Below are 18,240 nucleotides of genomic sequence, written 5' to 3'. Positions count from 1 at the left end.
TGGTCTGATGGTTACAGAATAAATTAGGGTTTCGATGGTGTCCTGTTAAAAAGTCTAAAACATATTTAAAGTTACTCTGTTTACACACTAGGTCACCACTGCTCTCACATTAACTAATTAAAAAACAGATTTATTCATTTACTTTTTAATTAAAATCAGTGGTGTCCATGTCACATTTTCACAGGCTTCTCTATATAGTATTAGGCTGGATTAGGTTATTGTTATAAAAATATAAACATTTAATAATACTTAAGGGTGTTTTTTTCTAATAATTGATTATTTCTCATTTGGGTTGTGAATATTTTATTTTATAGAGGACTTAAGATAGTTAATTATTATTAAATTGATATATGTACACAAAGTTTTATCACATCTATATTTAGTTTAGTAGGTCACTGTAACCTACAATAGAGTCAATACACAGTTTCTCAGGTACAAGCTTAAAACATACTGTGTGTGCATCAGGCTTAAAAATCTGTTAATCTGTACAGTGTCAATGCTTTATCAAAAAGGAAAGTTTTAAGCCTACTCTTAAACATAGAGAGGGTGTCTGCCCCCCGGACTGAATCTGGAAGATGGTTCCACAGGAGAGGAGCCTGATAGCTGAAGGCTCTGCCTCCCATTCTACTTTTGGAGATTCTAGGAACCACAAGTCACCCTGCATTCTGGGAGCACAGTGTCCTAGTGGGGTAATGGGGTACTATGAGCACTTTAAGATATGATGGTACCTGACCATTAAGGGCTTTGTAAGTGAGGAGAAGGATTTTAAATTCTATTCTGGATTTGTTAATGGTTTAGATGAGGAGATTGTTGAAGTTAGTTCAGGAAGATCAGTTGGAGAAAAACAGTATAAATACATATCAGATTTTTTATTGCACCTTACTTCTGTGCCGCTGATGGTAAATAAACTTGTTTACTGAATCTTAATCTTAGTTCATCTTAAACAGGCTGTCGTGTTGCACCTGAAGAAGGTGTTTGCTAGTCTGCTTAGAGCATTAGAGCTGAGCATCCACAAGAAAGAGGACAGAAAGAGAAGGTGGAGAGGTGGAGCTCTGGTTTTGTTGATCTGGTGACATCATGAGTCATATTGACCAATGGTGGTTGGGGGAGAGCCCATAGAGTGCAGTTCAGAGGTGTTCCTCAATACCAAGTATGCCAAGTTTGGACTTGCGTACTTGCTATTTTGGACTTTTGAAGTTCGACTTAGGAGTAAAAACTCCAGGGATGAGAAGATACTATACCATTCTGCAGTTGGAAGAGCATACTTGCTGACAGCAGCGGCTCAGCTTCAGCACACATACCTGAGTGTACTATGACACAATAATTTCAACTCAAAGCTCCACTAACACTTTTTTCCTCACAAAAACACCCTCATTGACAGAGAGATGCAGTAAATTGTGTTATTCAGTCTGTAATGTAGTTATTATAAAAATTCAAACTGTTATGTAGTTTAATAAAATAAATAAAATTTAATACAGACTGATCTGTTCATTTTAATATATTTATATTGTAAATGTGGTGATATCTGTATATATAGAGCCCTAGAGGCAGCACTGTTCTGTCCAATAAAAACATGAAGCCTCATTTTACATTCAGACAAACTAATGTGGCGGCTACAATTGTTAGATTTCATCTGTGAGACCAATATTTATCTTCCAAAATTAATTATATCACATATCAAAATGCTGCAGAGACATTAGAGCCAATGGTAAATCACCAAAGACCTGCACACATCACTTCATGGGATCATCTTCTCCCTGGGATGACGACATGTTGACTGGCCGATCAGGAGTCGGGCTGCTAGCAGCTGAGATGATGGGCTCATCTCACCTGGCCAGCAGCTCCCAAACATCTCTAAAAATGTCAGAGCAGATTACAAACAGGCATTATTTGGATAAACTGACCACACATGGTTACTTCCTCGCCTGATAAAATATTAAAACTTCATAAAGTGACATATTAACAATCTTACAGTGAATATTACCACAGTTTTTAGCCTGGCTCAAAATCTCAGCCATGACTGCCGGTTGGTGTGAAAAACATTCTTGGATACTTGGCTTTCCCAAGTCCACACCAGTCAGCTCCTGATGCATTCCCAATAAAATGGGCAGAGCAAGAACACATCCGGGTATTTGGACTGTACTTAGCTAGATGCAGACTTTGAATTGGAGCAGTACTTGAGCTGATGACGTTTCACAAGTCCATAAGCACAGGCAAGAATAAAGACTGAGAAATGCCACAGCTCTAGGTGTGGAAACCTGAGGACTCTGGGAGGTTGAGTTCATTCATGAACAAAGTCCAGTTTAAATCACACAAATGTACAAATTCATCTGTGGAGTTCCAGTGGTACCTACAGCACTAAACACTTTCCATATGAAAGCACAGAAAATAAAAACCGATAAGCAATCACATCAATCATCAAATTTTGACAGACATGAAGAGTTCAGACCAACTGTTTATCTGGACTGCAACATTTCAGCCATATGTGTTTCAGGCTCTTCAGCTTTTCATGTCCTTCTCACAGAGATGAAGATTTTCGACTGCAAAAGGAGGAAATTTTAAGCTGTTACAAAGCAGTGAGATGTAAACAAATAATATAAAACGTCTAATTTTCCTGTAATGAAAAGATGTCAGTTCCACTCACTCAACTTATTCCCATGAATGTTCATCAGCCCAGCAGCTCACTTGTGTCCTGATCAGTTCTGTGTTGAAAAAGGAGCTTATATTGATCTCATTGTGATGACCTGCTTCAATAAAAAGTCCCTCCAGGATTTCACAGAGGTTTTCTATTATTATTGCAGCCAAAAATACTTGATTTTGCAGCAGCCTTTTCAAAATATAATAATAAATAACAGACACATACATATAGAAACAACTGATGGACAAGAACATACAATGTCAATACACTGTTTTTTGTAAACTGAACAGGACACTAAGTGTGCAAAAGTGTGAAAAAGTACAAGGAGAGCTGAAATAAATATTGTAATGGTAATTCAAAACAAAAACAAACAAACTTTTCTCTTGCATGAGTAAATGTGAAGGTTTAGTTCCTGTTTGAGGTCTTCATCACTCTTCATGTTGTGTCTCTCAGCTCTGCTCTCCTGCTCATAAAGACTCCACAGATTCAGTTCTCTCAGTCTGCAGGAGAATCTACAATCAACAAGACTTCAGTTGTTGTTTCTCTGTGAGTGTTAAATACATTTCTGTCTCTTTACTGTTTTAGAGATTGGTCGACCACATTCAAGCTAACCAACCTATCTGACATGTTGTGGTGGATGTTGAGTCCTGTAGCACTAACATCATAAACTCTGCTGAGGCAGTGACATCTACTAGTCGACTGTCTCTCTCTTTCTTCTCATTTTGTCATAATCAGGAAGACTTTATGTTTACAAAAATACGGAGTCTCCAAATTTCCTTTTTGGAAATCTGCCTGAACCTTTTTATGAAGTAAACAGAATTGTCGTGCTGTGTGTTATCTTCCATTTATGATTCACCACCACCAAATAGCAAGTCCTTCAGGTTGAAAATATTCTGCCATGTTTACAGGGAAAATGATGAAGAAGGAGGACCTGGTGAAAACTCTGGAGGATTTGATAGAGAAGGAATTTGAGGACTTCAAGTGGCTCCTAAAGGATGAAAGTCTGGAAGGCCACCAAGCCATCAAAGCATCCCAGCTGGAGAAGGCAGAGAGACAGGACACCGTGGATCTGATGGTGCAGACCTACCAACTTCCTGGAGCTGTGGAGGTGACCAAGAAGCTTTTAAAGAAGATCAACAGGAATGATCTGCTGCAGAGTTTATCAGACAGCAGCTCAGGACCAGAAGGTCAGTCACAGGAAGAGAGAAACTGCAACAATTTTATGTAAACAAGATATTAACTTGTTCACACAAGATGCCATCTGTCACATCCAGACTGCAGAGGTCAGACAGAAACGCTACGTTCATGTTATTTATTTGTTTTAATACTGAAGAACTTCCACATTCACACAGACGACCTTCATCTGTCTACCATGATTAACACAAACATCTCTGCTTTCACTGTCAGTGGAAAAGTCTTCACTTCCACTCTGATATAGCAATTATCAATTCAAAATCAGCTTTATTGACACAAGTGTTACTTATGCTGCTATTATTGTCATAGCTAAATTGCATATTATTATATTTTATTTATTATTAATTGTCTCTCTCTCAGTGGATGTGGAGGCTTCAGAGAACAGAGGACCTTCCTCCTCTCAGACTCGTCCTCTTCCTGAACTTTCCACTGACAGCAGTCAGAGGGAAGGTAAAGCTGATCAAAGCTGCACATGCTCAGTGGCGTTTGCCTTACACAGAACTACTCTCTGGAGACTGAAAACCTGATCGCTGTTATTAGTCTTTGGATCCATTTCTAAACAAACTAACGTGACCAAACTCTTCATGATGAAGGAACATGTCACCCAGTGCAGCTGTGTGGCTAACTGATGTGTTTTTAATAGTTTTTGGACAACAACGGAGGAATAAGATATATCAGGCTTTGATACACACGCAATACATGTTAGTAGATCAGTTCATTGATGGTTTGGATCCAAACATGAGATTTGTTGATGATAAGAAAAATACAAAAAAAAAAATCACCAGACATATCCTTTATGTCTTAAAAACATTCTGGTATGGGTCATGTTCACTTTGCACCCTGCAATTGGCTGTAGAGATTTTCAATACAAAGCCAGAATTATGCTGCACCATATAAAACTTAATTATGACTGACAGCTGCCAAGCACCTCTGAAAATTGTTATAACATTATACACAACCTGATATTTATTGATCTATTTGTTAAGCCTGACATTCTGTTACACAACTAAACCAGCCATGAACATAAACACACAGATTGATCTGTCTTTCTTTAAACCAGCTGAGTTTTCTTTCCTTCCTCTCCGCAAAAACATCCATGTTATCTACATCCAAGGTTCAGGTCCTATTCATTTTACATCTGATAGTTTTTATTTTCTTGGTAAAAAAAAAAACAAGCACTTTCTCGCTCAGTTTGAGTGGTCAGTTATTATTTTAAAACTCACTGGAGATTTAAAAAAAAAAAAGTTCATCTGCACTAAAGCTACAGAGCAGCTTAATCATTCTCTCCTTCATGCTGCCTGCTGATCACCTGCTGTTGTTTTGTGGGAAAACAGAGGATCCTCTTCCAGTTCGGTCTCTGAGACATAAATAATATAGATTCATTACATTGAAAACCTTTTAGATTCTAAGTCTTAGTACTTTAATTTAGGCAGTCAGACTGAAGGAGCTTGGCCACTTGTGGCCTGCCAATAATGACAAGTCTGATTTCAGTGACTGAAGTGAAGTTAACTGAAATTAAACTACAGAAGTTAATACTCAACATACAATGAATATTTCTGCAATTGAAATATTTTTTCACATTTTCACTTTTGTTCTCTGTGTGTAGATATGTCTGCTGCCAGCTGTCTGCGATCTGAAGATCAGTTTCTGTGCTCCATCTGTCTGGATGTGTTCACTGATCCAGTCACCACATCATGTGGACACAACTTCTGCAAAAACTGCATCAATGAACACTGGAACAGTAATGACCAGTACCTGTGTCCAATGTGTAAAGAGGTTTTCAACACAAAACCTGAGCTTCACATCAACACTTTGCTCACTGAGGTTGTTGCTCAGTTCAGACAGAAAGCTCAACAGAAAGCCAGCAGCAGCAGCTCAGAGCAACAAGCTGCCAAACCAGGAGAAGTTCCCTGTGACGTCTGTACTGGAACCAAACTGAAGTCCTGTCTGGTGTTTCTGGGGTGTCTGGCGGCTTTCTTCTCCTGTGAGGCTCAATTCAATTCATTTCAACAGAAATGAAATTAGACTTGTATTTCCAAAGCACAAATTATGATTAAAAATTACAATGGTGTTAATCTGGTGGTCATAAAATAATCGTATTATTAAGGATAATACAAGACAGCCATTAGTTTATAAATAACAAGATAAAAAACAAAAGGAGATGGTGGTAAGTAGAATATGTTCATTAGAAGTATATTTATAAATGTCTAAGTCTTACTTGTTGTGGCAGGAAGTGACATATTTAGCAGCCAACACTGCACATTCTTCTTTTCCTCCAGAATCAGGAGTTATTTCTCCCTTTCTGTCAGGCTTAGGAAGTCGGGGCAATTTTTTTTGGAAAGAATTCCTCCCTAATATTTCTGTAGTTTTGGTTTTCTGATAGAAAGTGTAATTCTGTCTCTACAGCTCCTTCATAACAATGACAGCAGAGTCTGTCCTCTCTGGACAGCCAGGTCTGCCTGTGTCTGACCTTCTCTATTGCCAGACTATGATCACTCAGTCTGAACATCATCAATGTCTTTCTCAGGTTATTATCAGTTACTGTGGTTAGATCGTCTGCCACAGTATACTGTCTGTTTAGAGCCAAATATGTTACTAATTTGTGTTGTTAGTGTGTAATATCACTCCAATAAGTGATTTCTGTTCCTTTTTCTTTAGTTATAATTTGGTTAGTTCCAACTCACCAGGAGCCTCCTGTGAAAGTTTCACATGACAAAAGACATCAGCTGATGGACCCTGTGGAGAACCTGGAAGGCAGGATGTGTATGAAGCACAATAAACCTCTGGAGCTGTTCTGTAAGACCGACCAGAAAATTGTCTGCGTGGTCTGTGCCTATTCTGATCACAAGACACATGATGTTGTTCCTCTGGAAGAAGAATATGAAAGACAGAAGGCAGAGCTGGGGAAGAAAAACGCTGAAATTCAGCAGATGATCCAGAAGAGACGACTGAAGATTGATGAGATCAAACATTCAGTTGACCTCAGTAAGGAAGATGCAGACAGAGAGAAAGCAGAAGGTGTTCAGGTCTTCACCGCTCTGAAGGAGTCTGTTGAGAGAAGCCTGAATGAGCTCATTGAGACGATTGAAGAGAACCAAAGAATGACAGAGAAACAGGCTGAAGACAACATTAGAGAGCTGGAACAAGAAATCTCTGAGCTGAAGAAGAGAAGCTCTGAGGTGGAGCAGCTCTCACACTCTGAAGACCACCTCCACCTCCTCCAAAACTTCCTGTCCCTGGAAGCTGCTCCACCCACCAAAGACTGGACAGTGGTCAGCGTCCGTCCACCATCATATGAGGGGACTGTGGTGAGAGCTGTTGCTCAGCTGGAGGAGACGCTCAGTAAAGAGATGAAGAAGCTGGTTAAAGCTGAGCTGAAGAGGGTCCAGCAGTATGCAGTGGATGTGACTCTTGATCCTGATACAGCACATTCTAATCTCACCCTGTCTCGTGATGGAAAACAAGTGAATCATGGTTATAAGAGGAAGAATCTTCCAGACAACCCAGAGAGATTTTCTTATTGTCCTAATGTTTTAGGAAAGCAGAGTTTCTCTTCAGGCAGATTTTACTTTGAAGTTCAGGTTAAAGGGAAGACTGAATGGGATTTAGGAGTGGTCAGAGAGTCCATCAATAGGAAGGGAATGATCACTCTGAGACCTCAGGATGGTTACTGGACTATAGTGTTGAGAAATGGAAATCAGTACAAAGCTTGTGCTGGTCCATCAGTCCGTCTCTCTTTGAAGTCTCAGCCTCAGAAGGTGGGGGTGTTTGTGGATTATGAGGAGGGTCTGGTCTTCTTTTATGACATAGATGCTGCAGCTCTTATCTACTCCTTTACTGGCTGCTCCTTCACTGAGAAACTCTACCCATACTTTGGTCCCTCTACTAATGATGGTGGTAAAAACTCCGCTCCTCTGATCATCTGTCCTGTCAATCAAACTGCCTGATCTATTTTTTTATGATCAGCAATTCATTAAACAATGAAGCATTGCCAATATGATTTGATTTTATTTGATTTATTGAATGGGACAGTGTGTAGTGTTAAGCATAAATGATACACTGCACTGGAGTTAGCTTGAAGCTAATTTGCATCCATAGTCCCCCACAATCAAAACATACAACAGCCCAACAACAAACAGTACAAAGCAAAAAACAACAACAACAACAAAAAAAACAACAAAAAAAACACACAGAACACACCGTACAAAGTACAAAGCTACACACAACAGCACATCAAATACACCCACAATGTCAATTAAGAATTGATAATGTAAACTAGGCTCAGTGGTCACACAGCTGATTCATCTTGAGTTAATTGTTTAATTTGGCCTTGAATGTACTGATAGAACTACAGTTCTTCATATCATCAGGTAGGACGTTCCACTGAGTTGTGGCTTTCACAGAGAAAGCTGACTGCCCATATGCTGTGTGATGAAATGGTACAATCTTGTATAGAGGATATTCTGGAGGATCTAATAGAACTTACTGAGCAACTGTACACAAAGTCATATAGTGGAGGAGGGCCAAACCATTTAAAATGTTATAAACTAGGCACATATTTGAGAATAATCTAAAATTGTCAAAGCAATGTACAGTATATACTAATAATCAATCTGTACATTTTGAGTCCACTGTGTAAATATACACTGGACTAATTATTTATACTACAATACTGACACAACAGTCAATACTTAAATAGCAATGGATTAGAGACATAAAAAAACAACAAACAATGATAAACTGATACATTTTTACATTAACAGATTCACTGTCATCCATGGTAACAAATGTACATATTCAGTGGTAATATACAGTATAAACCTGATTTAATCAGGATATAATTAATGTGGTCATTGCTTTATGACATGTAATAGCATTTGTTTTTTTTATGTATGTTGGATTTTTAGCTTTTACTTGTCTTTTTATTGCTTCAACATCCTCCCACTATTCATTCATTAACCTCTTCAGTGGTGATGGATCCATCATAAAAAACACACGTGAAAAGAAACTCTGTTCAAACCAACAGAGCTTCAAGATCTAGTGAACATCCCAAAGTTTACAAAGATACCAAATCTGTATCAAGACTGAATTTTAGGGAAATGTATCTGCTGTGATGTAAAATATATCAAGATTTATTTCATTAGATGTAATGATGTAGCCATAACAGTCATGATATCCTGAGCTTGAATATTTCACTGTGTGTCATTTAGCTTCAAGGTTTGAACATGAACAGGAAGAGTAGAGTATGTGTCTCTGTTACAAAGGGTGAAAATATGTTCTCTTTACAATTTTGAAGCTACTTAGACATTTTTAGGGGTTTAAGAGGTTTTACAATCAAATGTAACATAACTGCTGTCTGTAAGTATCAATGAGAAGCAAAGAATCACTGAAACATGTTGACATGTTCTATAAAGTGTGATGATTGTAAATGTAAAACCAGACTTGTGTAGTTTGTGTTCCTCACAGTAAGAACATTTACACAAATAAATATAACTATATGGAAACAGTTTTGGTGTTTTCAGTTGAGTTTGTTACTGATCAGAACACAGAAATGTACTGTTTTCCTCTTTGATGAGATGAGTGAAGCAAAATATGTAGATTTCATTTTTAAGATGAAGCTGGAAGCAGTGAATCTGTAGGCAAGTACAAGAGTGCATCAGGCAGAGTTAGTGCACACACACTAGATACACTAAGGACACTTTAAATTCACCCAAATCATGAAAACACATATTTTATTCTATAAATTATGTTAGTATTCAGCCTCTCAAGTTGTGAGTGAAATCACCGTCTCTGAGTTTTCTGCCTCAATACAAATCCAATGAAGGTGAGAACTATGTGGTTTGTGATTCTCGCTGCACTGAAGAATACAATGAAAGTCTCACATATGCACTTGGTAGTAGTAACATGGACATTACCTTTAAGCTTGTCTAAGCTGTGTTGTAGTGGTTCAGTGTCTAAAGTGACAGTCAGGTGAGGCAGAAAGTCCTTGTTAAAACCAGATTATCCCAGTTTTCACCCATTTAGTGAAAAAAAGGATCAGAAGCAGAATTTACTTATAACTCCCAGATTCCTTACAGTGGAGCTGGAGGCCATCTAGAGTAGCTATATCATTAGATAATGTGTCTCTAAGGTGTTTAGGGCCAAGCACAATGACTTCAGTTTTGTCTGAGTTTAGTAGTAGAAAATTGCAGGTCATCCGGGTCTTTATGTCCTTAAGGCATGCTTGGAGTTTGTTTAACTGATTGGTTTCATCTGGCTTCATTGATAAATATATTTGGGTATCATCTATATAGCAATGAAAATTCATGGAGTGTTTCCTAATAATCTTACCTAGAGGAAGCATATACAAGATGAATAGTATTGATCCAAGTCCATTTAGCATATACATATTGTTTCTAAACAAAGAAGTCATTTTAGCTGTGCAGTGGTTCAGGATGTGTCATTTTTAAGTCTATAGTTGGCTAGGACACCTGAATCAAGGGTAGGCTTCTAAAGAAGAGGTTTAATTACAGCTACTTTATGTCCATGTGCATGAGAGTCACTGAGGTTTGTACAAGTTGTATGTGTTCCCCCCCTGTGTCCAGCAGAGGTCAGTATAACAGCACACATCAAAGAGGACAGATTGGTAAAGGCAGGGACAGACTGCACACACCTCTCAACTTCTTCATATGATTCAGCAATAACTAGAATGAGGCTTAAATCTAAAGGAGACTGTGCTTCTGAGGTTGTGGCTCCTAAACATTGGAACTTGCTCCCATTGGATTTAAGATCTGTGGAAACCTTTAAAAAGCAGCTCAAGACCAATTTGTTCAGACTTACTTTAATGTAATTTTCCTATTTTCTATTTATTTTGTTTTTTTTGTGTTTTATGTCTGTATGTTTATGCTTTATTTCTGCTGTGAAGCACTTTGTGACATCTCTGCTCTTGAAAGGTGATATATAAATAAAGTTACTTACTTCTTCGTCATCCCAAGGTTTATTCTTACATGTAGGACTGACTTTTTTGTGAAAACGGTTCTCTGAGCTGCAATAAACTAACACTGCTGAAAACGAAGATAAAAGAAGTAAAATGTCTCCCTAAAGATTAAACTCATCTTGTGCCAGATGTTTGTGACTATGATTATGTCTAAACCTGAAGGAGGAAACAAAACCTCACAGATAAGATGCAGTAAGAGGTGGAGCAACACCGCAAAGAGGAAACTTCAACGTCATATTCCTCTAATTAAACTGAAAGTTTCAGAAACACAGAGGAGCTGCAGTTGACACGTCTCTTTATCTGTCAGCATAGAAATTAAACGAGTTCTTTCTCAACAACTGATGCAAACACTGGTGAGTACAGCTGATAATATTTACTGTGTTTCAACAAACTTACAGTTCTTCTCAACCAGGAAGTTACACTTTTTATTTTAAACTCACAATTGTCAAATAAATATGTCAGACCCGTTGCAAGAGGAAATTTATTGTACCGTTATTTAACTGTGGGTATGTTTCTGAAATATATTCATTATTCATGAAGAACAATATCTCCATTATATTCCAACAACACTGATGAAGAAAATTGATAAATTAGTTTATTAGTTCTTGTTGTGAGGGGCTGCTGCACCTGTTGGATCATTATCTTTATGCAAATTTTAACATAATAACATAAGGTAACATACTCTAAATTATTTTCTTGTTAAACAACTTTAGCAGGGTTAAAACATTACAGCACAAACAGTGAGCTGAACTTTGGACTGACAGTAAGATTGTTGCAGAGTTGTAAAGGATTGTAAAGGGACTGTTGGTTCCTTTTGATCCTAAGATATATTCTTACTGGTCTATTTTCAAATAATCATTACTGATATGATTATTAGGCTGATGTCGTAAATGAAGGAATAGAGCGCACTGCATTAAAAGCACAAAGAGCAAAATCTCCCAACACTCAATACCCCAGCATAATTAAATTCTTGCAGTTCTGCAAAAATACACACCAGACAGCAGGACTGACAGTAAAATCACCAGTGAAACAACAAATCAGACTCAACAACATTTAATCCAATGATGCTTACCAGCCTAATTTAGTAACAACTACATGATAGAAGAAAATACAAGAATTACATGAAAAGGTTAAAACATTACAGGACAAACAATGAGCTGAGCTTTGGACTGACAGTAAGATTTTTCAGAGCTGCAATAAACTATAACTGCAGAAAAAAGAAGATGACAAATATTTTATTGAACATGCACATAATGAAGAAATGTTAACAAATCTTTGGTGATTATAAAGGAAGTCGAGAGTTAAAGTTTAAGGGGCTGCTGTCACCAAGTGCTGCTCATGGAGGAATGTTGGATCTCTGTAAATGAAAGAGTTCAGTCTAGACCTGCTCTATGTGAAAAGTGCCCTGAGATAACTTCTGTTGTGATTTGGTGCCATGTAAATAAAAATTGAATTGAATTGAATCTATCAAAGTCACGATCAACATACTTGTTTATTTTAAACAATCATGATCTTTTTTTCTCTAGCATGAGTAAATGTGAAGGTTTATTTCCTGTTTGAGGTCTTCATCACTCTTCATATTGTGTCTCTCAGCTCTGCTCAACGGCTCATAAAGACTCCACAGATTCAGTTCTCTCAGTCTGCAGGAGAATCTACAATCAACAAGACTTCAGTTGTTGTTTCTCTGTGAGTGTTAAATACATTTCTGTCTCTTTACTGTTTTATAGAGTGATTTACCTCATTCAAGCTAACCAACCTATCTGACATGTTGTGGTGGATGTTGAGTCCTTTAGTATTAATGTTACTAACTCTGCTGAGACAGCAGCGTCTGCTAGTCGACTGTCTCTCTCTTTCTTGTAGTTTTGTTGTAATCAGGAAGACTTTATTTTTACAAAAATATGGAGTCTCCAAATGTGCTTTCTTGACATCTGCCTGAACCTTTTCATGAAGAAAACAAATAACTGTGTGTTATCTTCCATTTATGATTCACCACACATTCATCACACAATAAACTTACACAACTGATGTTGTTGCACAATCTAAAGGCTTTTATTAGTCTTGTTGACCATCATGAATAATAAATAATGGCCATAAATATTTTGAGCTTGTGAAATGTGTAATAAAGTTTCGCAGCTGTAGAAATATTTTGTGCATGTGTGAAAACGTTTTGTGCAGTCATTAAAAAAGTACAAAAAAAATGTGATGTACAAACAGTACAGAAAATAATGACTCACATGTGAAATCAAGGTGTGAAGAAGCCACAGAGAGCTGATAACCTTTTTGAGAGAGTGGAGAAATATAGAATCTGAATATGGTTTCTGTACTGTTTGTACATCACATGTGCAATACATTTTTTTAATGACTCAGAAAATACAGAATTCTTACAATTAATTAACAAACAACTAACATTCTAACCCCAGGCCCCAAAACCAATTTACAAATCTGAGCCAAGCCTTTAAACCTTCAAACAATATCAGTCATAAACATTATTACTGTTCTTACATTTAACAGCACAGATAACAAGCAATACATTTATGATTTTCCAGTTAATCTGGTAGGTGATGTTTGGACTCAAAAGTAAGAATCAACAACAGATCAGATAAGATAAAAGTTCTAAAAAAATCCTTTGATTGAAGGCAGGTTGATAACAAGTCGTCAGTCAGCAGAATCCAAAAGGGAAGCAGGCAGGATCAGAGACTTAAACACAATGACCATGGTGGTGAAAATCTGGCTGTGAACTAGTGTTTGTGGAAATGGCAAGTCCTTCATGTTGAAAATATTCTGCCATGTTTACAGGGAAAATGAAGAAGGAGGACCTGGTGAAAACTCTGGAGGGTTTGATAGAGAAGGAATTTGAGGACTTCAAGTGGCTCCTAAAGGATGACAGTCTGGAAGACCATCAAGTCATCAAAGCATCCCAGCTGGAGAAGGCAGAGAGACAGGACACTGTGGATCTAATGGTGCAGACCTACCAACTTCCTGGAGCTGTGGAGGTGACCAAAAAGCTTTTAAAGAAGATCAACAGGAATGATCTGCTGCAGAGTTTATCAGACAGCAGCTCAGGACCAGAAGGTCAGTCACAGGAAGACAGAAACTGCAACAATCTTATGCAAACAAGATATTAACTTGTTCACACAAGATGCCATCTGTCACATCCAGACTGTGGAGGTTGGAAAGAAATGCTACGTTCATGTTATTTATTTGTTTTAATACTGAAGAACTTCCACATTCACACAGACGACCTTCATCTGTCTGCCATGATTAACACAAACATCTCTGCTCTCACTGTCAGTGGAACAAGTCTTCACTTCCACTCTGATATAGTAATTATCAATTCAAAATCAGCTTTATTGACACAAATGCCGTTACAGTATTGTCATAGCTAAATTGCATATTATTATATTTTATTGATTGTTAATTGTCTCTCTCTCAGTGGATGTCAGTGACGATGAGGAGGCTTCAGAGAACAGAGGACCTTCCTCCTCTCAGACTCATCCTCTTTCTGAACTTTCCACTGACTCATGCTATTTCAATGCAGGGTTACTAAATTTCAAAATTATGTCTCTCTGTTTCTCTTTGTGTCAGATGATATTTATAATGATGAGGAGGCTTCAGAGAACAGAAGACTTTCCTCCTTTCAGCTTCTGACCGACAGCAGTCAGAGGGAAGGTAAAGCTGCTCAAAGCTGCACATGCTCAGTGGCGTTTGCCTTACACAGAACGACTCTCTAGAGACTGAAAACGTAATCACTGTTATTAGTCTTTGGATCCATTTCCAAACAAACTAACATGACCAAACTCTTCATGATGAAGGAACATGTCACCCAGTGCAGCAGTGTGACTCACTGATGTGTTTTTAATAGTTTCCGGACAACAAAGGAGGAATAAGATATATCAGGCTTTGATACACACACAATACTTGTTAGTAGATCACTTCATTGATGGTTTGGATCCAAACATGAGATTTGTTGATGATAAGAAAAATACAAAAAAAATCACCAGACATATCCTTTATGTCTTAAAAACATTCTGGTATGGGTCATGTTCACTTTGCACCCTGCAATTGGCTGTAGAGATTTTCAATACAAAGCCAGAATTGTTCTGCACCATATAAAACTTACTTATGACTGACAGCTGCCAAGCACCTCTGAAAATTGTTATAACATTATACACAACCTGATATTTATTGATCTATTTGTTAAGCCTGACATTCTGTTACACAACTAAACCAGCCATGAACATAAACACACAGATTGAGCTGTCTTTCCTTAAACCAGCTGAGTTTTCTTTCCTTCCTCTCCGCAAAAACATCCATGTTATCTACATCCAAGGTTCAGGTCCTATTCATTTTACATCTGATAGTTTTTATTTTCTTGGTCATTTTGATCTGATCTGAGTGGTCAGTTATTATTTTAAAACTCACTGGAGATAAAAAAATCAGTTGTTGTGCACTAAAGCACAAAACAGAAAAGAACAGCTTAATCATTCTCTCCTTCATGCTGCCTGCTGATCACCTGCTGTTGTTTTGTGGGAAAACAGAGGATCCTCTTCCAGTTCGGTCTCTGAGACATAAATGATATAGATTCATTACATTGAAAACCTTTTAGATTCTAAGTCTTAGTACTTTCATTTAGGCAGTCAGACTGGAGAAGCTTGGCCACTTGTGGCCTGCCAATAATGACAAGTCTGATTTCAGTGACTGAAGTGAAGTTAACTGAAATTAAACTACAGAAGTTAATACTCAACATACAATGAATATTTCTGCAATTGAAATATTTTTTCACATTTTCACTTTTGTCCTCTGTGTGTAGATAAGTCTGATGCCAACTGTCTGCGATCTGAAGATCAGTTTCTGTGCTCCATCTGTCTGCATGTGTTCACTGATCCAGTCAGCACACCATGTGGACACAACTTCTGCAAAAACTGCATCAATAAACACTGGAACAGTAATGACCAGTACCTGTGTCCAATGTGTAACGAGGTTTTCAACACAAAACCTGAGCTTCACATCAACACTTTGCTCACTGAGGTTGTTGCTCAGTTCAGACAGAAAGCCAGCAGCAGCAGCTCAGAGCAACAAGTTGCCAAACCAGGAGAAGTTCCCTGTGACGTCGGTACTGGAACCAAACTGAAGTCCTGTCTGGTGTTTCTGGGGTGTCTGGCGGCTTTCTTCTCCTGTGAGGCTCAATTCAATTCATTTCCATAGGCATGACATTTGACTTGTATTTCCAAAGCACAAATGATGATTACAAATTACGATGGTGTTAATGTAGTGGTCATAAAATAATCATATTATTAAGGACAATAAAAGACAGCTGTTAGTCTATAAATAACAACATAAAAAACAAAAGGAGATGGTGGTGGTAAGTAGAATATGTTAATTAGAAGTATATTCATAAATGTCTATGTCCTACTTGTTGTGGCAAGAAGTGACATATTTAGCAGCACTGCACATTCTTCTTTTCCTCCAGAATCAGGGCTTATTTCTCCCTTTCTGTCAGACTTTGGAAGTTGGGGCAACTTTTTGTCAAATTTTGGAAATAATTCCTCCCTAATATTTCTGTAGTTTTGGTTTTCTGATAGAAAGTGTAATTCTGTCTCTACAGCTCCTTCATAACAATGAAAGCAGAGTCTGTCCTCTCTGGACAGCCAGGTCTGCCTGTGTCTGACCTTCTCTATTGCCAGACTATGATCACTCAGTCTGAACATCATCAATGTCTTTCTCAGGTTATTATCAGTTACTGTGGTTAGATCGTCTGCCACAGTATACTGTCTGTTTAGAGCCAAATATGTTACTAATTTGTGTTGTTAGCATGTAATATCATTACAATAAGTGATGTCTGTTCCTTTTTCTTTAGTTATAATTTGGTTAGTTCCAACTCACCAGGAGCCTCCTGTGAAAGTTTCACATGACAAAAGACATCAGCTGATGGACCCTGTGGAGAACCTGGAAGACAGGATGTGTATGAAGCACAATAAACCTCTGGAGCTGTTCTGTAAGACCGACCAGAAAATTGTCTGTGTGCTCTGCGCCTATTCTGACCACAAGACACATGATGTTGTTCCTCTGGAAGAAGAATATGAAGGAAAGAAGGCAGAGCTGGGGAAGAAAAACGCTGAAATTCAGCAGATGATCCAGAAGAGACGACTTAAGATTGATGAGATCAAACATTCAGTCGACCTCAGTAAGGAAGATGCAGACAGAGAGAAAGCAGAAGGTGTTCAGGTCTTCATCACTCTGATGAAGTCTATTGAGAGAAGCCTGAATGAGCTCATTGAGACGATTGAAGAGAAGCAAAGAACGACAGAGAAACAGGCTGAAGACTTCATCAAAGAGCTGGAACAGGAAATCTCTGAGCTGATGAAGAGAAGCTCTGAGGTAGAGCAGCTCTCACGCTCTGAAGACCACCTCCACCTCCTCCAAAACTTCCCATCCCTGAAAGCTGCTCCACCCACCAAAGACTGGACAGAGGTCAGCGTCCGTCCACCATCATATGTGAGGACTGTGGTGAAAGCTGTGACTCAGCTGGAGGAGACGCTCAGTAAAGAGATGAAGAAGCTGCTTAAGGCTGAGCTGAAGAGGATCCAGCAGTATGCAGTGGATGTGACTCTTGATCCTGATACAGCAAATCCCTGGCTCATCCTGTCTGATGATGAGAAACAAGTAAATGATCGTGATGTGAAGAAGAATCTCCCAGACAACCCAAAGAGATTTTCTCATTGTGTTTGTGTTTTAGGAAAGCAGAGTTTCTCTTCAGGCAGATTTTACTTTGAGGTTCAGGTTAAATGGAAGACTGAATGGACTTTAGGAGTGGTCAGAGAGTCCATCAACAGGAAGGGAAGAATAACAGCTAGACCTCAGAATGGTTACTGGATTATAGGGATGAGAAATGGATATGAGTACAAAGCTGGTAATGACCCTTCAGTCCGTCTCTCTCTGAAGTCTTGGCTTCAGAAGGTGGGGGTGTTTGTGGATTATGAGGAGGGTCTGGTCTTCTTTTATGACGTGGATACTGCAGCTCTTATCTACTCCTTTACTGGCTGCTCCTTCACTGAGAAACTCTACCCATACTTTGGTCCCTCTACTAATGATGGTGGTAAAAACTCCGCCCCTCTGATCATCTGTCCTGTCAATCAAACTGCCTGATCTATTTTTTTATGATCAGCAATTCATTAAACAATGAAGCATTGTCAATATGATTTGATTTTATTTGATTTATTGAATGGGACAGTGTGTAGTGTTAAGCATAAATGATGCACTGCACTGGAGTTAGCTTGAAGCTAATTTGCATCCATAGTCCCCCACAATCAAAACATACAACAGCCCAACAACAAACAGTACAAAGCAAAAAAAAACAACAACAACAAAAAAAACCACATAGAACACACCATACAAAATACAAAGCTACACACAACAGCACATCAAATACACC

General features: G+C 38.2%; 1 protein-coding gene across 1 annotated transcript; it reads left to right on the top strand.

Annotated features, from left to right (window-relative positions):
- Positions 1-3,128: 3,128 nt before the first annotated feature.
- On the top strand, positions 3,129-17,954 carry LOC121912796. Its single transcript, XM_042435236.1, has 10 exons — positions 3,129-3,184; positions 3,547-3,795; positions 6,045-6,052; positions 6,724-7,773; positions 9,043-9,049; positions 13,605-13,880; positions 14,394-14,477; positions 16,666-17,025; positions 17,251-17,349; positions 17,545-17,954. Exons 2-10 carry the CDS (start codon positions 3,552-3,554, stop codon positions 17,952-17,954), a joined length of 2,538 nt encoding a protein of 845 aa, XP_042291170.1. The 5' UTR covers positions 3,129-3,184; positions 3,547-3,551.
- The last annotated feature ends 286 nt before the right edge of the window (positions 17,955-18,240 follow it).

The sequence above is a fragment of the Thunnus maccoyii genome, chromosome 2, assembly GCF_910596095.1.
Source record: "Thunnus maccoyii chromosome 2, fThuMac1.1, whole genome shotgun sequence".
Taxonomy (NCBI): Eukaryota; Metazoa; Chordata; class Actinopteri; order Scombriformes; family Scombridae; genus Thunnus; species Thunnus maccoyii.
This window is presented reverse-complemented; position numbering and strand designations above follow the sequence as displayed.

Coding starts and splice junctions, on each gene's coding strand:
- LOC121912796 (XM_042435236.1), top strand. CDS start 3,552: ATGATGAAGAAGGAGGACCTGGTGAAAACTCTGGAGGATTTGATAGAG. Junction 13,881..14,393: donor CAGCAGCTCAGGACCAGAAG/GTCAGTCACAGG, acceptor TCTTTGTGTCAG/ATGATATTTATAATGATGAG. Junction 17,026..17,250: donor AGACAGAGAGAAAGCAGAAG/GTGTTCAGGTCT, acceptor CATCCCTGAAAG/CTGCTCCACCCACCAAAGAC.